Source organism: Ranitomeya variabilis, chromosome 3, assembly GCF_051348905.1.
Source record: "Ranitomeya variabilis isolate aRanVar5 chromosome 3, aRanVar5.hap1, whole genome shotgun sequence".
Taxonomy (NCBI): Eukaryota; Metazoa; Chordata; class Amphibia; order Anura; family Dendrobatidae; genus Ranitomeya; species Ranitomeya variabilis.
In genome coordinates, this window is record NC_135234.1 from 287,870,457 (window position 1) to 287,898,202 (window position 27,746).

Consider the following 27,746-nt stretch of genomic DNA (forward strand, 5'->3'; position numbering starts at 1 on the left):
TATTGGAGATTCTTAATCCTGTTTCTTTCCGTTTGGACCTCCCTGCGTCCTTTTCCATTCATAACGTTTTTCATCGGTCGTTATTGCGCAGGTATGAGGTACCTGTTGTACCTTCAGTTGAGCCTCCTGCTCCGGTGTTGGTTGAGGGTGAGTTGGAGTACGTTGTGGAGAAAATTTTGGACTCTCGTGTTTCCAGACGGAAACTCCAGTATCTGGTCAACTGGAAGGGTTACGGCCAGGAGGATAATTCTTGGGTCAATGCATCTGATGTTCATGCTTCTGATCTTGTTCGTGCCTTCCATAGGGCTCATCCTGGTCGCCCTGGTGGATCTGGTGAGGGTTCGGTGCCCCCTCCTTGAGGGGGGGGTACTGTTGTGAATTTGGATTCTGGGCTCCCCCGGTGGCCGCTTGTGGAATTGGACTTGTCATCCTCTTTCCTGTTTCACCTGATTCCATCAGTAGTGGGTGTCGCTATTTAAGCTCATTTCTCTGGTGGTTTCTTGCCGGTCAACAATGTTATCTGATGCCTCTCAGTGCTTGTTCCTGCTTCTAGACAACTACTGATAAGTTGGACTTTTGTCCATGTTTTGTTTTGCCTATTTGTTCCAGTTCACAGCTGAAGTTTTGTTACTGTGTCTGGAAAGCTCTCGTTGATCAGGGATTGCTACTCTGGCGTTATGAGTTAATGCCAGAGTTTAAGGTAATCTCTGGATGGTGTTTTGTTAGTGTTTTTCTGCTGACCATGAAAGTATACTATCTGTCTTCTGCTATCTAGTAAGCGGACCTCAAATTTGCTAAGACTATTTTCCTGCTGCGTTTGTTGTTTCATCTGAACTCACCGTCATTATATGTGGGGGGCTACTGTCTTCTTTGGAATATTTCTCTAGAGGTGAGCCAGGTCTTATATTTCCCTCTGCTAGCTATTTAGGTCTTAGGCCAGAGCTGGGCATCTAGCGATAAATAGGAAATGCTACCTGGCTATTTCTAGTTGCGCGGCAGGCTTAGTTCATGGTCAGTATAGTTCCATCTTCCGAGAGCTTGTCCCTCTATAGGCTTGCTATGATCTCTGCCTGCAGAGATCATGACAGAAGGGCTATGGTCAGGAGGATAATTCCTGGGTGGTCGCCTCTGATGTTCATGCGGCCGATTTGGTTCGTGCCTTCCACGCTGCTCATCCTGATCGACCTGGTGGTCTTGGTGAGGGTTCGGTGACCCCTCCTTAAAGGGGGGGTACTGTTGTGAACTATACTTCTTGGCTCCCTCTTGTGGTCACTAGTGGTTTGGCACTTGGATTGTCTTTTCCCAGGTTGGTACTCACCTGGTTCGTTAGGCTTGGGGTGTTGCTATTTAAACTTCCTGGATTCTCAGTCCAGTGCCTGGCATCGTTGTAATCAGTTAATTTATGTTTGCTCCTGTCTTCAGGTCCTGGTTCTTTGCAAGATAAGCTAAGTCCTGCTTTCTTATTTTTGTTTATTTGCATTGTTCATATTTTTGTCCAGCTTGTACAAAATGTGATTCCTGATATCGCTGGAAGCTCTAGGGGGCTGATATTCTCCCCCCTCACCGTTAGTCGGTTCGGGGGTTCTTGGATATTCAGCGTGGATATTTTGCAGGGTTTTTTGCTGACCATATAAGTCATCTTACTATCTTCTGCTATTAGTCAGTGGGCCTCTCTTTGCTAAAATCTAGTTCATTCGTACGTTTGTCTTTTCTTCTTACCTCACCGTTATTATTTGTTGGGGGCTTGTATTATAACTTTGGGGTCTTTTCTCTGGAGGCAAGAGAGGTCTTATTTTCCCTGATAGGGTTAGTTAGTTCTCCGGCTGGCGCGAGACGTCTAGAATCAACGTAGGCACGTTCCCCGGCTACTGTTAGTTGTTTGTGCTAGGATCAGGTATATGGTCAGCCTAGTTACCACTTCCCTATGAGCTGGTATTTATGTTTGCAGACTTTGCTGTAATCTCTGAGATCCTCTGCCATTGGGATCATAACAGAGATCTAGCAGATCTCTGGCCCCCGTTTATTGTGTATGAGTTTTCATAGTCATAGAAATTATACTTCAACCAATCAGCATAAGAACACGCTCACAGTTCTTAACCTATAAGAATGCAGGAAAAACTTAACCCATGAGGATACAGGAAAAATGGAAACTACAGATATGGTCATGTCTTTTTGGCATAGTATGTGTTTTTCTAACAGATGCCTTAGTCTTGTATAGTGATACACCCCCAAATCTATTATCTGGCTCGAGTCAGAAGACTCAAGGTCTTTATACCAATTATGAACCATAGCCTAGTTGCATACCAGGCTTGTGAACAACAAGATAAAATTACTTCATGGCAGCTGTAACCTTTTACCTAATGAAATAACAGAATTTATCTTTAAGCAACAATAAAATGGAGTCAAAAACACAAAAAATGGAGAATCTAGCACAAAATGGAGAACCTTTCATAATTTGTTCCTTCACATTCCCCCCTAGATAAATTTTGTTAATTAATGTCCAGCATCAGAGGTACTATCCCAAGCTCTAAGCTCGAGGGGTACTGGTCTTCACATGACTGGTGCCATGTTACCAGCCATGGCTGTTGCGGCGTACCCGTCCCCCCTGTATACTAGAATTTACGAATAACAATTATTGATAACAGTAGTGGGGATCTTTTGAAGATAGCCATGCACTTGGCTTCAACATCTTTGTCAGATAACTTTGTGAAATCGGTGTAGAGAAGAGCAGGGGTGGCAATGCTTTTGGTTCCATCATTAATTGTCTTAGTGCAGAATTTCCTAATACATACAGAAATACACTAAAAAACAAGTTTTAGTATTACATACATAACAAGGATAAAGGCAACAATATATAACAAACTATGCAAGATTCCAGCTATCCAGCCCCCAAGTCCCTCAAATCAATTTGCTGGATTAAGAAAGGAGAAGGTGTCTGCCCACCAACTGTCCTTATTACGGTCATTGTCTTTATCATATTAATCTCTGAGTCTTTGAATATCCTCTAACTTTAACTTCATTGTGCTATTGGGATCTAAATAATGACAGCATGCGGGTCCAATAACCTGACACATACCACCCTGTGCTGCTGTTACATAATCCAGTACTACAGTATATTGATTAGTGACTATGATAAGTTGGTTTTGGACAGCAACAGTAGTATTAAGTATATCCAATATATCCCAAATTTGATCATCTAGATAGTCTGTGGCCCTAACCAATGTATCCTACATTTGTGTAATCATAGGGTAAATGAAAATAGAACTAACAATTTTATTGGCTATACCCATCTGTACTACTAATCTTTCATGATATTGTACAAACTTATTACTCAAGGATCTTGGGGAATTTAGGCTGTCCCATGTGGTTACCAATATTATTATATGGAAATACGAAAAACCAAAACATTATGTCCCCTTATTTGCTACTAGTCTGTTTGACCAGCTTGCAGTGCGATGCGTAGATCCACGTCGACCTTCCTTCCAGCTTTACTGACATAGGAGTGATACTGAGGACATGGTAGGGTCCGTCATACAAGGGTTCTAGTCCGTGTTTTCTGACATGCCTTTTCATGATCACAAAACCACCAGACTTTAAATTGTGACAAGTGTTCGGTTTCTGCTGAATCTGGAAGGGAAGAAAAAAACTAAAACATAGATGTTAGTAAGCTGAATAACATATTGAACAGCACGGTCAGTTTCCTCTGATAACTACTGAGGCTAGAAATTTGCAGGACCTAGCACTAAACAATATCTCATATGGGGACAGGCCATGTTTTGCCTTAGGGGTAGTACGAATGTGGTACAGTACAATGGGTAGGAGCTCTGGCCATGGAGCCATAGTCTCCTGCATCATTTTGGTCAATTGTCCCTTCAGTGTGCCGTTCAGCCTCTCAACTTTCCCACTGGATTGTGGAGAGTATGGAGGGCCACAGTGGATCCAAACATTGTCAAAACCTCCTGATACACATAGGACTTGGTCACTTTCAACGACTTCTGGAACACCATATCTGCATATAACTTCCATCACCAGTTTCTTCGCTGTAGTCTTTGCAGTAATGTTGATAACCGGGAATGCTTCAGGCTAACCGGAGAACATGTCGACAACCACCAAACAATATTCATACCTTCCAGACTTAGGCAACGTGATGTGGTCCACTTGGAGCCTTTGGAAAGGATAGTCGGGCTTAACAAGATGCTTCGGGGGTACACGTTGAAGTTGACCGGGATTGCAGGTCTGACAGATATTACATGCATGGTTGAGTGCTGTCAGGACTGTAGAAATACCTGGAGCCCAGTAGAATTTTTGTACATTTTTTTTTTCCTGGATGTGTGGGCCCATGTGCCCACGTGGCAATAGCAGGGTACATCTGCTTAGGGAGACACACAAGTTGATCCTTTTTTCAGAGACCATTGTCCATACGTGCTCCATCAGCCTTCCACTGCTTCACTTCTTCCTTTTGGGGACATTCTCTGCATCATCATTAAGCGGTCTCACGGGGTCCGACAGAAAACCTCAGTCTGGCGTAGATCATCAGGTTCTTGTAGAGTCAGTGTTTCTTGTAACTGTTTATGCTGAGAGCGTGTGGTCACCATAGTTGGTATGTTCAGTTCAACGGGTAGGAAAGCAGCAGCTTTTGCTTGCATATCCACAAAGATGTTACCAACAGTCTGTGGACTTTTCCTAGGACCTTGCGCCTTAATTTTGATAATGGCCACCTGGGTAGGTAATTTGATTGAGTCCATGAGGGTTTTAACAGCTTCAGCATTCTTCACTGGAGTCCCGGCGGTGGTAATAAACCCTCGATTGGCCCACAGGGCTCCTAAATCATGAGCAATACCAAATGCATACTGTGAGTCCGTGTATATATTAGCCCGCCTGTCTTTGGTCAAAACACATGCAGTAGACAGAGCCTGAAATTCTGCTTCTTATGCTGACCGTGAGGGAGGGAGGGAGTGCAGCTCCGTGCACTACAGTATCTTCCGTAGTAACAGTGTATCCGGGTGGAATCTGCCAAATCATCAGCATATCTTGAACCGTCTTTCAGGGCATTGTAGAAAGGTTGCATTATACGGGATGCGTCCGGTATCCACTGACAACAATAAATACATAGTCCAAGAAAACACTGGAGTTCAGTCTCATCTTTTGGAAAAGGAAGGGAGCTGATGGCTATTTTTCTTTCTTTTGAGAGGTGTCTGACACCCTGAAGGAGACAGTGACCCAAAAATATCACTTGACCAAGGCAGAGCGGAAGTTTCGAGGCCGAAACCCGACAGTTCAGATGTGCCAGATACTTGAGAAGACTAACAGTGGCAGCAATGGTTTCCTGCTCTGTTTGTGCACACACAAAAGATCAGCCACATTATATTCATCTGCATAGGGGTTATGTAACGTAAGGACCATCTGACCATCATCTTGGAATTATATTCTGGAGCGGAACTGTGATAATAAATCTGTCCCCAGTAAATTTACCGGACATGTAGGAGAGATTACGAACTGAGCCGTAACTTCAGGGAAAGGGTCCCACAGGGATAGGTTTTATAAGAGTATATTTATTAGGTCTGCCATCTACACCGATTAAAACAAACTCTTGGTCTGAGAATTGACATGACGGGGCTTGAGAGGGAGTGAGATTCCCATACAGGGTTAAAAAGGGGTATTGGAGTATGAGACTGGACTTGTGTACGATGGGAGGAGGGCAGGGGCTAAAGTCTGTTACATGGGCCACTGATAAGGAACGAAGCTGCGTCCTTGCAGCTGTGAGGGGGGGGGGGGCTGTATTTGGAGCGGGGAATTGCTGTGGCTACTGGTTTAACCCTTGCCTTTAGCTTGGTCCGCTAATCTATCTTGTGCCCAAACTTTTAAAGCATTACAGAAATCAACACCACTCTCATATGTTCCCCCATCCGGGTTCACATTATACATTATGCCACCCTCAATAATTGGAAAATACCCCTCCCCAGCCTTCACTTGGAGTAAGTGTAACAGATCTCTCCGGGGAGTGGAATAAATCTCTCGATTTGCTGCTATTTGTCTATAGAAGGCCATGGGGGAGGTTTCTGGATCGGGTAATTGGTTACAAAGGGTATCTATCTGCGATGGAGAAAAGGGGGTATACTTTAGCCTGTCAGGAGTAGTTTTCACATCATCTTCTTCAAACTCTGATATTACTGACTCGGGGGCGGGAGGCTCTGTTACAGTTAGAGATTGTATTGCCTGATGGGCCGTTAGGCGGCTATCAAGGACAAATCGGACCTCCTCCAATTTTATGGGGTTTTCCTGTATACAGCGCTCTATTGCTGATACTATAACCATGGCGGCATCCTTCCTGGGATATTGGAAGATACCGGCAGAGATTAATGGTATGGCCATTGTACGTTGAGGCATCGTACCGGGAGGAACGGAGGAGGCATACAGGATTGCGTTCTGGACAGCCTCAGTAAGCAACTGTTGGGACCTGGGAATGTTGGTAGGATTATACCTTGGCCCCACTGCATGTATTACATATTGACACGGAAGCTGTCCTGCTCTGGTTGCTGCGACCTATCCTGTTTCTACCTGGCCATAAGTTTGTATATATGAATTAGATTCTTCCTGCATCATGGGTCCACCTTTCTGTGAAATCACTGCAGCCAGTCCTCCAGCATGGTGGAGTTGATTATTTGCGGCATTTACTATGGCCCCAACATGTTATTTTGTGAGATCCCCTGTCCCTATCCTAAAGAGCACATCATGACGGTGGGGTCCAGGAATAACATTAGAATACATTTCCTGGAAATCTTCTATCTCCTCTGTATATCCTGTCTCTGACCGAGTGACTAAGGTAGGTGGGGGTGGATACTCATAACCACTAGAAATACTAGGCATAACAGGAGCTGGTGCTGGCGGTGGCCGATAATAGATGCCGTCAGCGTTTAGCAAGGGAAAGGTGGGGGCTACAACCCCGGATCTCCTCGCTCCACAATTGTAACAGACCTCTCTACACTGAGAATTAGTAACTCCCCATACATCACAAATCCACCCGGCAGGATCATAGGGTGGGGGCGCACTAAGTTTTGGCAACCCAGTATATATTGGTGCTTTGGGAATGAGGGGCACAGAACTTACAGTCAGGAGGAGAGGCTTGATTTCCTGGGGAGGGACCATATCATCTAACAGGGAGCCCCCCTGTTTCAGATTATTATTTTTAATTATTTGTCTTTCTAACACATTACCCTCAATCACTTTCTCAATTCCTTCCTGCACCACAAAACATCCAGTTTTTTGTCATAGTAATAGACAACTTTCCCTTTCCAACGTGACAAAACAATCAGAATTCACGTCCTCTGTTGATCCTCAATTTGCTATATATCAACCACTCAACTTGAAGCAGGTGAATCTTTTACCAATCTTTCAATCACACTGATAACCAAACAATCACTTACAAATTTCCTTCTAAAACGAGGCACTAGATTTCACTTTCAATTTACAATATTTCTTTGTACTTCAAAACAATATTGTCGCTTTAAACAAAACACAGATCTACCAGTGTGTACTACACCAAGAAAATACAGTGAAACTCAAGAGCGCAGCCATGTGCGTGCCCCCTCCACACCAGAAACACAGCACAGATTAGAAAATCACAGCATTCCTCAGCGCAGAAGGGAGAAAGCAACAGTGCAGCTGCTCGAACCCTCCCATCAGATATTTTAGAGATAAACACAGAAACGGAATACAGCAGTTCTCAGACTTAATTAATTTCTACAAAATCTTCATCACACAATTCACATGCCAGACTGAGAATATTTTCCCTGCATTCCTGACAGATTTCTTTCCCCGTCTTTGGGCTAACAATATCAAATTCATCACACAATTCAAAATCTTCTTCCACGGAAACTGATTCTCCTTTAGAGCTAAATACCCTTACTTAGTCGTGCATAATACCGACGGCCTTACGGTTTTATTCCACTGGGTCTCTGTCCCCTGCTGGGACAACCCAAAAACGCGGTACTCAGTGAAAGGAGGAGGGCGTCTCAGACTAAACCCTCCGGACACCTCTGGATATATTTAAATCAATATATACCTGAGTTACACATCCTACCCAATCTTCGATCACCTCACCGCGCCTGATTCTAACAGTGATCAGGAATTCAGGATATTTTGACTGTAAAGAGAATTACATCACTGGTCAATCCGGGGTGTCCGTCCCTTATGAGGTACGGTTCGAGCACTGGGCTCCCAACGGAACTACACCTCTATGATTCCACCCAAAAATCATCCCACCTTCGGGGACAAACCTCAGATCCTCTTTGCAGCAACAAACACAGGAAAACCACACCAAACGGTCAGTCTGGACAGTATAACTGCCAACTTACTGTGGTTGTTGTGGGGGATGATCAGTCCCAATTTTCCAGTGCCTGTGTCTGGTCCGAGGGTCCTTTGTCTTGTTGTTCTCCGGGGGGCAGAGGCGTTCCTGCTTGGGGCCCCACGTTCTCGGGCGCCAACTGTTGAGAGAGGATCTAAATTGATCCTTCACGGTTAACTCAGTGATTTCCAAATTAATATACAAGGTGTTGCCGGCAACTGAGAATGACCAGACGGAGACGTGTGCCTCTGTATGGGGGATCGAGCAGATCTCTGGCCCCCGTTTATTGTGTATGAGTTTTCATAGTCATAGAAATTATACTTCAACCAATCAGCATAAGAACACGCTCACAGTTCTTAACCTATAAGAATGCAGGAAAAACTTAACCCATGAGGATACAGGAAAAATGGAAACTACAGATATGGTCATGTCTTTTTGGCATAGTATGTGTTTTTCTAACAGATGCCTTAGTCTTGTATAGTGATACACCCCCAAATCTATTATCTGGCTCGAGTCAGAAGACTCAAGGTCTTTATACCAATTATGAACCATAGCCTAGTTGCATACCAGGCTTGTGAACAACAAGATAAAATTACTTCATGGCAGCTGTAACCTTTTACCTAATGAAATAACAGAATTTATCTTTAAGCAACAAGAAAATGGAGTCAAAAACACAAAAAATGGAGAATCTAGCACAAAATGGAGAACCTTTCATAATTTGTTCCTTCACAACTGGAGAGAGCTGTCTGTGTGACAGCTCCCCAGCGACCACACAACGACTTACCAACGATCACGGCCAGGTCGTATCGCTGGTCGTGATCGTTGGTAAGTCGTTTAGTGTAACGGTACCCTAAGTAATAATCTTGAATCATCCCTGTTATCTGATAATGCTGGAGTCCCAGCCATAAAGCCTAAGGGGCCAATTGCACATGGCTGCTCTCTTTCCAATGCTGGATTAGTAATTGACTTAGAAAGATTAATTTATATAAAACATTCAGCTCTGACTGCCTTAAATAAATCGATTTTAAAGTCAGTTAAATTAAACTCCTCCGGGATGCAATAACCCAAACCTTTCGATAACAAATAACAATGTGCAGATGTGAATGTACCGTATTTTCTGCTGTATAAGATGACTGGGCGTATAAGACGGCCCACAACTTTTCCATATAAAATATGGAATTTGGGATATACTCGCCGCATAAGATGGGGTCATCTTATACGCCCAGTCATCTTATACGGCGTGTGCGGTGCGTATGATTCCCAGGGTCTGGAGGAGAGGAGACTCTCCTTCAGGCCCTGAGATCCATATTCATGTAAATAAAGAATAAAAATAAAAAAATATGAATATACTCACCCTCCAACGGCCCCTGGCTCTCAGCGGTGCAAGCGGCAGCCTCCGTTCCTAAGAATGCATTGAGCGTAGGACCTGCGATGACGAAGTACCAAAGCCACAGTCCAGACAGGACGTAATGTTTGGGGGTCTCAAAAGCAACGTGTGTTCCCAGTAAACGATCACATTCGTAGTCTTGGAGGAGTGGGAGGATACTTGGAGGCGCTTGGTGATATCTCGGGACTTTAAGAACTGTCTACCCTTTGATCCTGAGGACATTAAGATTTGGGAAGATATAACCAAGATTGATGTGCCAGTCGCCAGGAAGACATCCATCCCCTTTGAGGACTTCAAGTTTAAATGACTGTATGGACAAGAAGGCTGATAATCTCCTGAAACTGGCCTGTGAGTCATCCGCGGCTTTGATAAAGACCAACAAAGACACTACTTCAGTTGCTAGGTCCATGTTTTTATGGATGGGTCAACTGGAGGATCATTTTTCCAGCAAAACACCGAGAGAGGACTTCTTAGCCTCCCTTCCCCTGATGAAATTTGCTACTGCCTTTTTAGCAGATACGTCTGCCAAATCTGTAAGATTCGCTGCCAGAAATAGCTCATTGTCCAATGCTGCCCGTAGAGCTATTTGGATGTAAACATGGTCGGGGTATAATGCTTCTAAAAACAAGCTATGCACCATTCCTTTCTCTGGGTTAAGGGTATTCGGGATGGCGTTGGATGATATTTTAGAGAAGGCTTCCAACAAAAAGAAGGGGTTCCTGAAAGACTGCTATAGGAGGAACCGGTCCTTTTGTAAAGCAGGCCCCTCTTGGAGACCATCCGTTTTCAGGGGCCAGGGGAAGCCCAGTAAGGGAACCCACAGTAGCTCTAACAGAGGGGGAAGAGTAATAGGTCCCTATTTGGGTCGAGCGCAAAATCCAGAAGGCAATGACGCCATCCTGATCGGGGAGGGGCGACTCAAGCGCTTCTCAGCAAATTGGTCCCAGATTACCCAGGATCAGTGGGTTCGAAGAACCATAGCAGGAGGCTATGCAATAGTTTGCTACACCTCCCCCGAAAGGTTTATTGCGCCCCAAATCTTATCGACAGAATCTCTAATGTTGGCAGACTTAAAACAGCTAGTCAGCTCAGCTGTTATAGTCCCGGTCCCCCCAGGCAGATGCGGGTGAGGGTCACTACTTTTCTCTTTTCACCATCATAAAGCCATCAGGGGAGTCCTGCATAAACCTGAAGCCCTTAAACCTTTCGGTCAAATACAAGAGATTCAGGATGGAGTTGGTAAAATCTACGGTTCACCTTATAGACAAAGACGCTCTGATGTGCACCCTGGAAATGAAAAGCGCTTATCAGGTGCCTATTCACTCGGTGTCCCAAAAATATTTGAGGTTTGCTGTGAAATTCCTGAATCGAACCTGCCACTTTCAGTTTCAGTGCCTTCCATTTGGCCTGGCTTCGGCTCCCCGAGTCTTTACCAAGTTGGTGTCGGAAGTGGTAGCCTATCTATGAAACCATGGGATTATCATAGTACCGTACTTGGACGACTTCCTCCTAGTGGCAAGTTCGGCGGAAAAACTCTGACTGCACAGGGAAAAGACCATATCCATAATGGAGTACCTGGGTTGGATTATCAACAGACAGAAGTCGGATTTGGTACCACAAAACAGGAAAAGTTTCCTAGGCGTGTTGTTGGACTCAAGTCGTAGTCCTACTTACCGGTAGTGAAACAGGAGTCGGTGAGGAAGAGAGTCGGAAAGCTTCTGAGAAGTTGCGCTTCCATCAGGGCTGCAATAAAAGTTATAGGAGTCCTGACGGCTTGTATCTCCTGTGTCCGTTGGGCCCAGTTCCACTCCAGAGCCCTGCAGAGGGATATCTTTTCAGTCTGAGATCGGCGCCAGTCTTCACTCGACAGAGCAATGTCCTTATCCCTGGCGGTGAGAAGATCACTACTTTGGTAGACCCAGCCAGAAAATTTACAGGTGGGCGTTCCTTGGATTGTCTCTCCATGTGTGGTGATCACCATGGATTCCGGCAAGTGTGGAGGGGTGTGCGACTGGAAGAAAGGATTTTTCAGGGCAGATGGCCATCAGAGATCCGATCCAGGTCTCCCAATTACAGAGAGCTGTACGCTGCGTGGGAGGCCCTAAGACTAAATTTGGCAATGTTGAGTGATCAACACGTAAAGATTCTGTCAGACATTGTAACAACAGTTTCCTTCCTACGACACCAGGGAGGCCCCAGACATCGGGCACTCCAGGATCTGGCAGAAATTTTTTCTATTTCTTGGCCTGAGAAGACGGTTCTGTCAGTGGCAGCGGCTCATCTCGAGGGGTCCCAAAGTGTCGTGGCAGATAACCTGAGCAGACGAAGGGTCTGGCCGACAGAATGGGAACTGAACAATGAGGTGTTCCAGTACCTGTGCCATATCTGGGGCACACCTCAGATAGACCTGTTTTTGACGAGGAAAAATTCAAAGACAGCCAGATTTTACTTGCTGAATCAATCTGACAATCCAGAAGCCGTTGATGCCCTGAACCAGAAATGGTAAATGTCCCTTTCTTACGCTTTTCCCCCAATGGCGCTCATTCCAGCTGTCATCAGGAAGATACAGGAGGATCAGGTGAGGGTATTTCTAATCACCCCATAGTGGCCAAAAAGAAGTTGGTTTCCACTACTGAGAACTATGGTGTTAGAGAACCCAGTGCTGCTTCCTCAGAAGGAAGATATTATCCATCAGGGACCAGTCTTCCATCAAAACCTGGAAAGACTTCATCTATATCAGCTTGGATCCTGAGTGGGACATCCTGAGAGCTCGTGGGTTTTCGGACAATGTCATAACCACGATTCAGTCTAGCAATATACTACAAAATATGGAAAAGGTTCTGTTTGGAAGGTGGCAGGTTCGACTTTGTGGCAGGCAGACCCGATATCCCAAGTCCAAAAAATAGGTTAAACCGCACCCTATGTCCCTTATAGCCTTCCTAGGCCTGTGGACGCAAGTCCTTGCCAGGGGGTCAGCCCAGCTAAAAAGTCCAATCCATAATGTAAAAAAGAGGACAGCGCCACAACGGTCAGTGATAAGAAAAAACTTACAGCTTTAATCTGCCAACTGCGGCGACGTTTCGGTATAAACCTTTATCAAGCACAGGTTGTGCTTGATAAAGGTTTATACCGAAACGTCGCCACAGTTGGCAGATTAAAGCTGTAAGTTTTTTCTTATCACTGACCGTTGTGGCGCTGTCCTCTTTTTTACATTACCGATATCCCAAGTGTCTTGGGCTTCCTTCAGGCGGGTTTTAATAAGGGACTTAGACCCAGCACCATAAAGGTCCAGATATCGGCATTAAGTGCTTTCTTTGACTATTCTCTGGCCACTCACCCATGGGTAACTAGATTTGTCAGGGCAATACAGTGATTGCACACTACTATTAGGCGGTCAGTTCCCCCTTGGGATCTAAGTTTGGTTCTTGCGTCGCTCTGCAAGGAGCCATATGTACCAAGGGAAAAGATGCCCATCTCAGTCCGGACCATCAAAACGGCATTTTTAGTGACCATTACTATGGCAAAAAGAGTGACTGCAAGCTTATTGGTTTTGACCGGACAAAGCCGTTAAATCAAGATTTACATGTAAATTTCTGAGATGCGTGATTCAGACAAGAACCCAATGGATCGTTCCCTATATTGAGGCAGATGGAGTCCCTTTGGACTGTGTATGTCCTATGACCCAGCAGTATCAGTCTTTTCAGTGGTGCCCAAAAGTGTGGTTCACCACAGTTTTCTTTACTTCTGAATAGATTGACACCACCGAACAGAGGCCAAACTGAGTCCACAGTATCTCTGCTGCCTAATTAGTGAATGGATCAGTCAAAGGTTTCATCTGAATCGCATATTTTAGAGATGTAGAAGGAAATCTCAATGTAAATGCTCAGTGCACAGGATAAATCCAAGCCGAGTCTTATAAGTGATCCAAAATATTATGTACCCCAAAATGCCACCATTTAAAACTTAAAGGGGTGATCAGAAGGCGTCTATTTAGTCTCATAATCTAATCTATTTTTTTAAAATACATGCTTTAAAAATTCTGTACTAACTACGCTACTTTTGCATATCTTTTCTCTACTTCCTGTCTGATAACTATTCGTTTCAGTATCCCCAGTGCAAGCAGGGATACTCAAACCAAAGCATCATCGGGGACAGAGGCTACTGTCACAGCCTCTGCCACCTCCCTGAAACGAAGCGTCATCAGTGACTCTCGTTTCAGGGGCTGGTCCCTGCTGTATCCCACAGTGTCTCCCTCCCCAGCTTATTAGTATTTTGCTAAGCGGATAACAGACTGGACGCTGTGCTCATCACACAGGGGGGAACTGCACATGGGGGAAGACCTTTCACAATAGACACTCGGGGACAGAGCAGGTATTAGTCCCTGAAATGAGCTTATCTGATGATGCTTTGTTTCAGGAAGGGGGCAGTGGCTGTGACAGTGACCTCGGCCTCTTCCCCCTGATGATACTTAGAGTATTCCAGCATGCAATGGGGATTCTCATATGAATAGTCATCAGACAGGAAGTAGAGAAAAAAATACAAAAGTAGTTAGTGTAGTTGGGGAACGGTAGGGAATTTTGTAAAGCAAGTACCATATTTTTCGGACCTTAAGACGCACCTAGGTTTTAGAGGAGGAAATTAGAAAAAAAAATTTGAAGCAAAAAATGTGGTCAATTTTGTACTTAATATCCCCTATCCTGGTATATATGGTCCCCTCATCCCTATCCTGGTATGCAGGGCCCCCATCACTGTCCTGGTATGCAGGACCCCATCCTTATCCTGGTATGATAGACACCAATCCCCATCCTGGTATGCAGGGCCCCATCAGATAATCATAAATAAAAAACAAAAACAAAGCAAAACATTACACTTAACTTCCTGCGCTCCCTCGCCGCATCTTGTTCCAGGGCCAGCAGCTGCTTTATGCTTGTAAGCTGCGCATGGCAGGGATGTCATGCGCTTCTTACAAGTCGAGAACAGCTGATGGAATACTCACTACTTCCCACGCCGGGACTATGTGCGCGGAGAGCGGTTGAGTATTCATTGCTCTTTAGTAGCGTGCACAGTGTTAGCCGCAGGCTTCTTGCAGGTGCTGGGCAGTCACGTGTCCCCGCTACTAAAGGGAATGAATATTCGCTGCATTCCAAACCTATAGGAGTGAAAAGCAATGAATATTAATTCCCTTTAGTAGCGGGGACACATAACCGCCCGCCAGCTGCAGGAAGCCTGCAGCTGACACTTTGCTCATTACTAAAGGGCAATGAATACTCACTGCCCTCCACGCACATAGTCCCGGCGTGGGGAGCAGTGAGTATTCCGACAGCTGTCCTTCGCTTGTAAGCAGCGCATGACTTCCCTGCCTTGCGCTGCTTACAAGCATAAAGCAGCTGCTGGCATCGGAACAAGACGCTGCGAGGGAGTGGAGGAAGGTAAGTGTAATGTTTGTGGGTTTTTTAATGTTTTTCTGATGGGTCCCTGCATACAAGGATGGGGGCCAATCATACCAGGATAAGGATGGGGCCATGCATACCAGGACGGGGATGGAGGCCAATCATACCAGGATAAGGATGGAACTATGCATATCAGGATGCTATTAATGAGAAATGAATATTCCCAGCCCTCCATGCCCATGGGCGTGGAATGCAGTGAATATTAATTTCTCTTTAACAGGGAGCATGAAAGCAAGCCGCAGCCACCGGCTCCTGCCTCCTGTGACCTGCTGCTCCGCCGCTTTCACTCTCCCACCTCCTCACCACAGCAAGAGCAGGTACATACGAACTATAAGCCTCTCCCCCCCCCCATTTGCCTCCACATTTTATGGAGGAAAAAACTGCATCTTATAGCCTGAAAAATACGGTATATTAGAAAATAGCTTAGTTTATGGTACTAAATATAAAGGGGAAAATGCTTTGCCTTCGGACCACCCCTTTTACACTTAACCCACAAAAAAAGTTCCCACTCAGGTCCATTATCTGTTAAATCTCCATGTCAACCGCCTGCTTATTTCCGGAAAGCACCTATGGAGTCAAAATTATCATTACATCTGTTGATTAATCCCCTGAGGGTGTAATTTTCAAATTGTGGTCACCTTGAGGAGGTTTTCTGCTGTTCTGACACTTGGGGAGGGATCAGAGGCTCTGCAAATGAAGTCTGCAAACTATTCTAGAAAAATCTGCACCGAAAGTGTCAAATAGTGCTCCTTCTCTCCCAAGCGCTGCCGTGTTGCCAAACAGTACTGTACTGTCACAGGTGTAGGGTAGGTAATGACAGGATCGTTTGCGAAGAATGCCTTCCAGCAGATATTTGTTAAGCCATTTTCCAGGACGTCATCCTGACAGCACTATGGAGGACGTCCTCCTCCCCCTTGCTGGGACAGGAAACACACGAGAGTTCAAAAGGTCCGGTCCCACCCCCATTCCTCAGTGTTTTTCCTGTCCCTGCAAGGGACACATGAGAGAAAGCTGCGCTGCTTACCGGAGCTCAGGGGGATCGTGCGGCTCGGCCAGATCCTTCCCCCTGTCAAGAGGCTCAGGGCCGAAACCCTCCAGAGGGGGGTCCCTCGGTCCCAAAGACCAGCGGCCGCTCCTCCCGGTGGGGGGGCTCTCGGCTGCGGACGCGGTCCCCGAGGTCAGCAGACTCCATGCGGCGTGAACGCCGGGCTCTGACTCTTCCAACGGAAGTTCCGGGGACCGCGTCACTTCCGGTTTGCGCCATTCGTTGCCGGCACTTCCGGTAACGCCGGAGATTACAGGGGAGGCGTGCGCTCCAGCCAACAGCTCAGGAACTACAGCGCCCAGACGCCGACAAGCCGCAGGGAGCACCAGTACTCCGGAGCTATGGAAAGCATGCCACCTGAGGATGGGGTAAGTGCGCAGAGCGCAAACTCCCCCTGCACCCTGGTAGTGAGAGCCTCCCTGTTATCTTCCCTATCTTATATTGTTTAAGGATAAGGGAACTTCAGCGGTCCCCCCTGGTCAAGCTAAGAAATCTGGGAAGGCTTCAGCAAAGTCCAGTAGATGTCCGATATGCAGTACAAAGCTTCCAGACACTCATGGCAAAACCTTATGTGCAGACTGCACTTCTAAGGTTATGAGAGACGAGCAGCCCTCCCTATTGTCCGAGATGAGGTCCTTAATAAGAGAAGAGGTCCAAGCATCTCTGGCCACCTTGACGGAAAAGTCCAGCCCTATGCCCAGCAGGAAAAGGGCCAGACGGGAGGTGGATTATAGTTCGGACGACAGGTCCGATTCTGAAGAGCCTATCTCTGAGGAAGAGGGCGAGCTTCCATCTGGAAGCCAGGACCATCAGAGGAAGTACCTTTTCCAGGCGGAGGACACAAACGAGCTGGTGCAGGCTGTAAGGTGCACCATGCAAGTGGAGGAGGCATCTAAGCCGCAGTCCAGGCAGGACCTGATGTTTGGGGGACTTATGTCGCGTCGGCAGACCGTCTTCCCAGTTAGTGAACATATCAAGGCTATGGTGCTTGAAGAATGGAAGGAGGCAGAACGTCGGCTGACTCTGTCTAAAGAATTCAAAGCACGCCTACCCTTTGAGCCGGATGACGTGAAACTTTGGGACGAGATACCCAAGGTGGATGTCCCGGTGGCGAAGGTCGCAAAAAAGACTGCTATCCCTTTCGAGGACTCCTCAAGCTTGCGCGATCCGATGGACAGAAAGGCGGATATATTGCTAAAAAGAGCCTGGGAGTCTTCTGCGGCTCTAATTAAGACCAACATCGCAGCTACCTCGGTTGCCAGGTCTATGCATCTCTGGATGGGTCAATTAGAGGAGCACCTCTCTAATAAGACCCCAAGATCAGAGATCCTAAACTCTCTCCCAATAATGACATCGGCTACTGCCTTTCTATCTGACATGACTGCCGAGTCAGTAAGATTTTCAGCCAGAAATGGTTCATTGTCTAATGCGGCTAGAAGGGCAGTCTGGCTAAGGTCTTGGTCGGGTGATAATGCGTCCAAGACAAAATTGTGTTCAATCCCCTTCTCAGGCGCAAGGGTGTTTGGTCCTTCCCTCGACACTATATTAGAGTCGGCTTCGGACAAGAAAAAAGGGTTCCCAGAGGACAAGCCTAAAAGGCCTCAGTCCTTTCGGAGGGGGTTTCCCTTTAGGAGACAGTCTGACTACAGGTCCGACTTCCGAGGGGGAAGGTCCAATAGAGGCTTTAATAGGGGTTCCCGTGGTCACAGCAGTAAGAACAGGAGTTTCTTCTTCAGCCCCTCCTCTAAGTCCAAATCACAATGACGCCACTCTTATAGGGGGAAGGCTTCGCCATTTCGCGGTAAACTGGAGCAGAATCACGCAGAATCAATGGGTCCTCCGCACTGTATCAGAGGGCTACAGTATAGAGTTCTACTCCCCTCCTCCAGACAGGTACATCGTACCCACGGTGGTTATGCAGGACTCTCCCATGCTAAAAGACTTAATGGACATGCTGTCCTCAAGAGTCATAATACCAGTACCACCGCTAGAGCTAGGCCAGGGACACTACTCTTCCCTGTTCTCCATAACAAAACCGTCCGGCGACTCACGCACAATCGTAAACCTGAAGCCTCTAAATGCCTGGGTCAGGTACAAGAGGTTTCGTATGGAGTCCATCCGTTCTGCAATCCTCCTTATAGATCAGAACGCGGTAATGTGCACTCTCGATTTGAAGAGTGCCTATTATCAGGTTCCTGTCCACCATCTATCTCAGAGGCTTCTGAGGTTCGCGGTGGTCCTGCCGTCCGGGACCTGTCACTACCAGTTTCAGTGCCTGCCGTTTGGTCTTGCCTCAGCACCTCGTGTATTCACAAAGCTGGTGTCGGAGATTGTAGCGTTCCTAAGAAATCAGGGGATTGTTATAGTCCCGTATCTCGACGACTTTCTCCTGATAGCAAGAACACCAGATATCCTGTTGGACCACAGGAACCGAACCATCGCGGCATTGGAGCACTTGGGATGGATTAATAATAATAATAATAATAATAATAATAATTTTATTTATATAGCGCCAACATATTCCGCAGCGCTTTACAACTTATAGAGGGGACTTATACAGACAACAGACATTACAGCATAACAGAAATCACAGTTCAAAACAGATACCAGGAGGAATGAGGGCCCTGCTGCTCGCAAGCTTACAATCTATGAGGAAAAGGGGAGACACAAGAGGTGGATGGTAACAATTGCTTTAGTTATTTGGACCAGCCATAGTGTAAGGCTCGGGTGTTCATGTAAAGCTGCATGAACCAGTTAACTGCCTAAGTATGTAACAGTACAGACACAGAGGCTATTAACTGCGTAAAGTGTATGAGAACATGATGGAGGAACGTGATTATGTTGTTGTTTTTTATTAATAGGCCACACAGGGATAATTAGGTTAATGCGTTGAGGCGGTAGGCCAATCTGAACAAATGAGTTTTTAGTGCACGCTTAAAACTGTGGGGATTGGGGATTAATTGTATTAACCTAGGTAATGCATTCCAAAGAATCGGCGCCGCACGTGTAAAGTCTTGGAGACGGGAGTGGGAGGTTCTGATTATTGAGGATGCTAACCTGAGGTCATTAGCAGAGCGGAGGGCACGGGTAGGTTGGTAGACTGAGACCAGAGAGGAGATGTAGGGTGGTGCTGAGCCATGGAGTGCTTTGTGGATGAGGGTAGTAGTTTTGTACTGGATTCTGGATTGGATGGGTAGCCAGTGTAATGACTGGCACAAGGTAGAGGCATTGGTGCAACGGTTGGCGAGGAATATGATCCTGGCAGCAGCATTCAGGACAGATTGGAGCGGGGAGAGTCTGGTAAAAGGTAGGCCAATTAGTAGAGAGTTACAATAGTCCAGACGAGAGTGAATAAGTGAGACAGTAAGAGTTTTTGCAGAGTCGAAAGTAAGAAAAGGGCGAATTCTGGAAATGTTTTTGAGATGCAGATAAGAAGAGCGAGCCAGTGATCGGATGTGGGGGGTGAAAGAAAGCTCGGAATCAAGGATGACTCCAAGGCAGCGGGCATGTTGCTTTGGAGTAATGGTGGAACCGCACACAGAGATGGCAATGTCGGGCAAAGGTAGGTTTGTAGAGGGAGAGAACACGAGGAGTTCAGTTTTTGACAGGTTCAGTTTCAGATAGAGGGAGGACATGATGTTAGAGACAGCGGTAAGACAATCACTGGTGTTTTCTAAAAAGGTCGGTGTGATAACAGGAGAAGAGGTATATAATTGGGTGTCGTCAGCATAGAGATGGTACTGGAAACCAAATCTACTGATTGTTTGTCCAATAGGGGCAGTATACAAAGAGAAGAGGAGGGGGCCTAGGACTGATCCTTGAGGAACCCCAACAGTAAGGGGAAGGTGAGAGGAGGAGGAACCAGCAAAACAAACAGTGAAGGATCGGCCAGAGAGATAGGAGGAGAACCAAGAGAGAACGGTGTCCTTGAGGCCGATGGAGCGGATTATAAACTGGCAAAAATCAGACCTAATTCCGGAGCACAAGAAGGTCTTCCTGGGTGTCTGTCTAGATTCTGCAAACAGAATATCCTTACTACCCGAATCCAAGCTGGAGGCAATTCAGATTCAGATCAGACTCCTACTAGAACGCAGAGTCTCGATAAGGATGGCTATGAGAGTGCTTGGCCTAATGACGGCATGCATACCATGCGTAAGATGGGCACAGTTCCACTCAAGATCTCTACAGAGCCCAATCCTCTCCAAGTGGGACCGTCGTCAGTCTTCTCTAGACAATACTTTATATCTACCAGATCCGGTACGAAGTTCCCTCCTGTGGTGGACAGACCCGGAGAAGCTAAGAACAGGAGTTCTATGGACTACCGACCCTTACGTAGTAGTTACTACAGACGCCAGCGCCTGGGGCTGGGGAGCTCACTTAGAAGGAAGGATCCTCCAGGGAAGGTGGCCTCCAGACGTCGCTCGCAACTCATCCAACTTCAGAGAGCTGTATGCCGTCTGGGAAGCCCTGAGAAGGAATTGTTGCATTCTGGAGAATCGTCACGTCAGAGTATTGTCCGACAACGTGACAGCTGTCTCCTTCCTAAATCACCAAGGAGGCCCAAGACACCATCTTCTCCAAGAGCTGGCAGGGAGAATATTTCGCTGGGCAGAGAGGTCGATCCTTTCCATCTCGGCAATCCACCTAGAGGGCTCCCAGAACGTTGTAGCGGATTACCTGAGCAGAAGAAGAGTGTTTGCAACAGAGTGGGAACTCAACCAGGACATCTTTCAGGAGCTGTGCCGGCGTTGGGGCACTCCCAGTATAGACCTCTTCGCAAACAGGAGAAACTCGAAGGTCTCAAGGTTCTTCTCGCTGAACCCTCAAGATCTGCCGGAAGGGATAGATGGTCTAAGCCAGAGGTGGACGGAGCCCCTCTCGTATGCTTTCCCTCCTCTAGCTCTAATCCCGGCTGTTCTCAGGAAAATCAAGGAAGAACAGGCCCGAGTGATGTTGATAGTTCCATACTGGCCAAGAAGGAGTTGGTTCTCCCTGCTGGTAGACCTGGCGATAGAAAGTCCAGTGGAGCTCCCTCACAGACCAGATGTAATCCACCAGGGCCCAGTGTACCATCCGGACCCAGAGAAGCTACATCTCTCAGCCTGGATCCTGAAAGGAACATCTTGAAGGCAAGAGGCTTGTCTGACCAGGTCATATCCACTATCAAGGCTAGCAGGAAGCCAGTCACGTCAGCAATCTACCTGAAGATTTGGAGGCGTTTCTGTCTGGAGGGCGGCAAGTCCGAGGTTGCGGCAGGCACTCCCGACTTACCCAGAATTCTGGATTTTCTGCAAGCTGGGTTTGATAAAGGGCTTAGACCGAGTACATTGAAGGTGCAGATCTCAGCACTTAGCTCCTTTCTAGACTATCCCCTGGCAACACACCCTTGGATAGTTAGGTTTATCAGAGCCACCCAGAGGTTGCGTCCCACTATCAGACAATTATCTCCTCCTTGGGACCTTAACCTTGTCCTGAGATTCCTCTGCAAAAACAATTACGCCTCGGCAGATAACATGTCCATTTCAACCCTGACACGTAAAATGGCATTCCTAGTGGCGATCACCACGGCTAAGAGGGTGGGGGAAATTCAAGCCCTGTGCACTCGGGACCCATACCTTCAAATTAGAGATGATAGTGTGGTCCTCAAACTAGATCCTTCATTTGTTCCAAAAGTGGGTACTCTAAAAAATAGGAATCAGGAGATAGTGCTTCCATCCTTTTGCTGTAACCCTTCCAATTCTAAAGAGGAAGCTCTGCATTCCTTGGATGTCAGACAGGCGGTCATCGACTACCTGTCAGCCACCAACCCATGGCGCATCGACCCAAACCTGTTTATTTTGTTCGCCGGTAAAAATAAGGGAAAAAAGGCCTCTAAGGCCTCCATTGCTCGCTGGATCACTTCTGTGATCTCTGAGGCTTATCAGTCGGAGGGCATCCCTCCTCCAAAAGGTCTTCATGCGCACTCCACTAGAGGGATGGCTACTTCCTGGGCCGAGAGGGCGGGCACCTCTCTAGAGCAGATTTGTAAGGCCGCTACATGGGCTAGTGCGAATACCTTTTGCAAACATTATAAACTCGATGTTTTGTCCGGTCAACATACTGCATTCGGGAGAAAAGTTCTCCAAGCGGTAATCCCACCCTGAGGAGGTGCTTTGGTACTCTCCATAGTGCTGTCAGGATGACGTCCTGGAAAATAGGTATTAAGCTTACCGTTAATTATGTTTCCAGGAGTCCATCCTGACAGCACGGGTAATTCCCTCCCTGTTAATATAACTATGTTTGATAACATGAGCCTGACATGTCCGTAGTATGTTCCTAACATATGATGTAATATGTTCATAATATATGTGGTTATGTTCTTTACTATTAAATATTATTTTTTGCATCTCCCTTGAGGCGGTTCTTGTTACAACACTGAGGAATGGGGGTGGGACCGGACCTTTTGAACTCTCGTGTGTTTCCTGTCCCAGCAAGGGGGAGGAGGACGTCCTCCATAGTGCTGTCAGGATGGACTCCTGGAAACATAATTAACGATAAGCTTAATACCTATTTTTTCCTGTGGGACTTAATAATCCACTCCTCAGACATAAATGTGTACTCTTGCAGTTTCTGAAAAGCGTTCTTCAGAGCATTAAAAGATCAATCATCTGTGATAAACCAAAAAGTTTTATTTGCAGTGTGTTCACTGTGTGGCAATATTGTCTTTAGGTTCCTTATAGTAGTTTTACTCCCATCATACACAGAAACACCTTATTTAACATAATGTTTTTTGTAGATATTGAGTTTGTTTTCCTTGTTAATTCATGTTTCTTATTTCAATTTGTTCTGTTTTTCTAGGATCTGAAGCTTGGCCGCCTGGGGTGTGTTTGCGTTATGTTGGAGGTGATCAGTTTGGACATGTGAATATGGTATTAGTACGCTCTTTAGACACCCAAGAAATGACAGACGTCAGTGTGCCAATGTGCAGTCCCAATAGGCCTGGCATGTACCAGGGTCAGTGGAGAATGTGTACTGCTACTGGCTTGTATTATGGAGGTGAGAATCTTTCTTTACACACTTTTTTTGCAGGTATCTTCTTTATTGTATGTAAAGCTAAATCAATCTACATAACAAAATGATGTGTCCATCACTCTTGTCAGTGGTACATAAAAAATGTTTTCTTAGATCTGACATAAGTGCTGTTTATTTTCTGTAACCTTAGAAACCATTTTAAAGTGCAGTAATTTTTCTTTACATTTCTGTCACATTTAAAAGAAATCTTTCACCACATTTGACCTATCTAAACAATTAATTTGGGCATACAGGTTATAGACTGCTGAGAAAAGTCCTACCTGTATGTCTCGTATCAGCTTTGTTTGTTGATAAATCATCTTTTATCACTTTATATAAGTGACCTCTTCCAGGCTCAGGGGCGGATGGTGCCGGGAGATAATTCTGCCTCCAGAGCTTATTTTACATGACGGTGGAGTTACCAGTGTGGGACAAGCAACAAATACTCAACAGGAGAACTGAAATTTGTATTCTTGCAAACATATTTTTCAGGACAACCCTCCTGACAGCACCATCAGGAGGTCATCCTTCATAGCCATAATAGGGACAGGAAAACACAAGAGGTTAAATGGCGCCTCCCTCCACCACCCACCAGGGTTGTTCCTGTCCCTATCAGGGACAGACACATAAGGGTATGTTTCCACGGTCAGGATTTGCTCAAGATTTGACGCAGGTAAAATCTGCACCTGAGGTCACTGGCAGGTCACATGCATCTTTCATGCGTTTTTACATGGGTTTTTCCTACGGATTTGGCTGGGTTCACATTGCGCTAGGGCAGTCCGTCTAACGGACACGTTTTTAAGTAGTAAAAACACAATGTAACGGACATTGTAACGTGTCATAGACTTTCATTTGTATGACGCATCATAACGCATGTCAAAATTGGCATGCGTTTGCAACATTCCGTTTTTTTTATAACGTACCTTCGAACGCGGCCTGCAGCATTTTTTGGTCCGTTCAAGCTAAAGCAAGATTACCGTAAGCGCTAATTCTGCCATTAAAAGTCTATTGCTAACGCAGCCAGACGCAAATCAAGCAAAATGTCCAAATGAAACCATACGTTGGATTGCGTTAATGACGGTGGTGGGTGGTCCATGAGGGTCCATGTGGTCATGTGACAGGAAATATGATTGCAGACATTTTGGAGCATATACTCTGCCAGCACATATTGTGAAAACGCCAGCAGCACAGTGTGTGTGTCTTGCAAGCGATCAGAGCCAATGTAAGTACAATTCTATGTATATATTTTTCTTTGTACATCATTTGAGTGTGTAGTGCCCATCGGATGTGTGTGTACTAAATGTATTGTTTTGTTTGTACACAGATGTCGGATAGTGAGGGATCAAGCAGCAGCAGTGTGTCTGCAGTGTTCTCTTCACAATCGGTATGCTTTCGATTTAAAAAGCTACAATAATGTTGTGTGTCACTCCATTGTATTGAGGTAATAATGTGTAATCATGTTTTTATTGCAAATAGGAATCTTCTGATCCCGGACCTGCCAGGCCACCCCCCAAAAAATTGGCAAAAGTAGCAAAGAAGGTACATGCCACACATTTTTATGTCTTTAATTAACACACACAAATTACTTGATACAAGAATTGTAATTTTTTTATTTTTTTTTTACTACACCATAGGTTGTTGAAAAGGGGAAAAAAAAAAGAAACAGCCTCGCCGTCTGTCTTCACCTCACCTAGAAGTGGTAAATATCACTCAAAATGTTCCTTTTTGACAAAAAAAAATACTAATAATTAGTTGTTTCCTTTTTTCTTTTTTTTTTAATTAAAAAATCAAACATACAAAAGAAACATAACCTAAGAAACATATATATAAAACTACGTTTAAAACCCTGGTTAAAAAACAACATACATATCATAACATAAACCAAACACTACAAGGACAGCCAACAATTAACGATTAAACATTGCAATACGATTTATTTAAGTGTTTTAAAAAAGCAAAAAAAATTGGATAAAAAGTCCTTAATAATAAAATGTAATTTTGGCGAGGAGATAAAGTTATGCAACCAAAAATGAAATTCTACATTTTAATATAACGTTTTGTGTTTACATAGTCCAAGCAGCCCGCAAAAAAAAGAAGGAATATTGTGGTTGACGAAGAGCCCTTGGACATAGAGAACGAGACACTTATAACACTAGTGGAAGCAAATCCGTCCATACGGGATCAAAGTAACAGCTCCCACCACGCTATTATTAAAAACCGGAAGTTGTGGGATAAAATAATATGCCAGTTGGACCCAGGATGTTTGTATAAGTCCGCATCGTCTAAGAAAAAAATTGGTAATTTCTGCCGAACTTAACATGCAAAATGTAAAGATTGCAAGCTGTCAAATAATTTTTTTTTTTGTTTTTTTTCTGTGAAGCCGAAGCTGTCCATACCCGGTGGAGATCCATTAGAGATCGATTTGTACGGGACTTCGCACCAGCCAAAACACCCCCAGTGGATCTGATGGCAAACGTGTCACCCCTTATGTCCATTATGAGCAATTGTTGTTTCTACAGAAAACGTTGTCCCAGCGCTCGTAAGTAAAAAGCTTCGGTGTGAGAGACGAACAAGTATTTAATTAAAATCTCTTAAATATTTATATATATTTTTTTTGGCTATAGAACGGTATACAGTACCGCTGCGCCTCGAGAGGCAGAGGAACCGGAGCCATCTCTACAGGAAACAAGCCAGCAGACGGGCGCTGAAGATGTGTCTGGCCTGAGCGAGCCACGATCAATGGAGAGTAGTACTGTGGCTCCTGTTGTCAGTGCCCGTTTGCAAGCACACCGTGGACGCAAGAGAGCATCTGCCAAAGATGAAGTTGATGCATAATTGTAGATGGACTCCAACGTTTAGAGCAACACAGAGATCTAAGGTGGGAAATAAAGGAATTGCAATTCGGTGAATCTGTATATGCAGCCAATGAGTGGAAGCTCCTGCTTTTGTCATATGTATTTGCAGTTCAAAATATACCGGCGCACAGAAATATAATGTTTAGGCAAAGACTTAATGACCTAGTCAAGGAATTTTTGGGCCCCCAGGAACCCACTTCCTCGAGACCAAGAACCATGGACATGCCGTCATACAAACCACAATACAGAGGCCAGGGTGAACCGAGTATGGAAATGCAAAGGCAATGTAGCAGTCCAGCGTACAGTTGGGCAGACAATATGACCGCGCAATATCACAGTCTGTAACTACTGTTTAAACAATCGCCAAAGTTTGGCAATTACTGCGTTTAAAATGTTTGTGTAAAAAAATTTTTGTACCCAAGTTAATCGTGTATGTTTTTCTTCATCCCTATGGGATATCAAATGTTAAAATGTTTACGAACAATCAGGTTGGACGCACAATGTCTTCAGAATATTTTTTAGTAAAGTTAACTGTCATTATAACATTTCATATTCTTGTATGGATTTAACTTTTTACAATTGATTAAGGTAATATAAACAAATTTAAAATAAGAAAAAAAAAAAAGGGGGTTTCATGCCTGGAAACAAAATTGTGCAGGCAGATGCATGCCTTCACTACACGGTCCACATTTTCAGGTTGCAGTTGCATGCGAGTTAGTAATATACGCCATTTTAAGGTCAAAATACCAAAGGCACATTCCACATAACGTCTTGCCCGGCTCATACGATAATTAAAAATGTGTCTTGTGTAGTTTAGACTACGGCTTGAGTACGGCTTTAGGAGATTGCGTCCGAGTTGGAACGCCTCATCCCCAACTAAAACATAGGGCAAACTTGGGCCTTCGGTCCCCGGAAGAGTCCATGTGGGACTCTTTGAAGACTCTGGAATCGTTCGTCCGTCCATATGCACCAATATCCACAGCAACAAAACGGTATTTAGTATTTAGCATCCGCAATAGCCATCAATACAATGGAAAAGTATTTCTTATAGTTATAGTATAGGGATGCACTATGCACTGGTTTCTGAATCCGAATGTGCTTGCCATCCAAGGCACCAATAAAATTGGGGAAATTAGCCACATCCTCAAAGTGTTTGGAAATCGATAGCCACATTTCTGTTGTCGGGGTTGGTAGCACAAGTTGTTGTAAGTTGTTCCAAATGGCATCACACGTTTCACGAACTAGTTGGCAAACGGTTGATTTCCCCAGTCGAAATTGAAAATGCAGTGACGCAAAAAATTCTCCGGTAGCCAGATATCTGTCGGAAATAGAAAAAAAAAAAAAAAAAAAAGAAAAAAAATAGCACTATGGGCATATTGATAAGATTTTAAAGGACAACTAAAATAAAGGCAAGTTAAAATGGAATCGGACAATTGCCAAAGTGTACATAATTATATAAGATATGCTCCACGATAAATTACATCCTGTCTTTTTCAATAGAACAATGTTAAAAAAGGATAATTACCTCAGAGTCACCACTAAACGTTGCTCCGCACAAATACTATCATGGAAACTGCTGCACTGATGATGTATCTCATCCTTCACATGCGAGAGC

At 45.2% G+C, this 27,746-nt stretch overlaps 1 protein-coding gene across 3 annotated transcripts in view; it reads left to right on the forward strand.

Moving 5' to 3' along the window:
• Nucleotides 1-27,746, forward strand: part of ILRUN (inflammation and lipid regulator with UBA-like and NBR1-like domains) — a 618,006-nt gene that overhangs the window by 342,353 nt on the left and 247,907 nt on the right. For all 3 annotated transcript variants that reach the window (XM_077295540.1, XM_077295538.1, XM_077295539.1), the window contains exon 3: nt 23,064-23,261. In XM_077295540.1, coding sequence (XP_077151655.1) covers nt 23,064-23,261 — 198 coding nt within the window. The remainder of the gene's footprint in view (nt 1-23,063; nt 23,262-27,746) is intronic.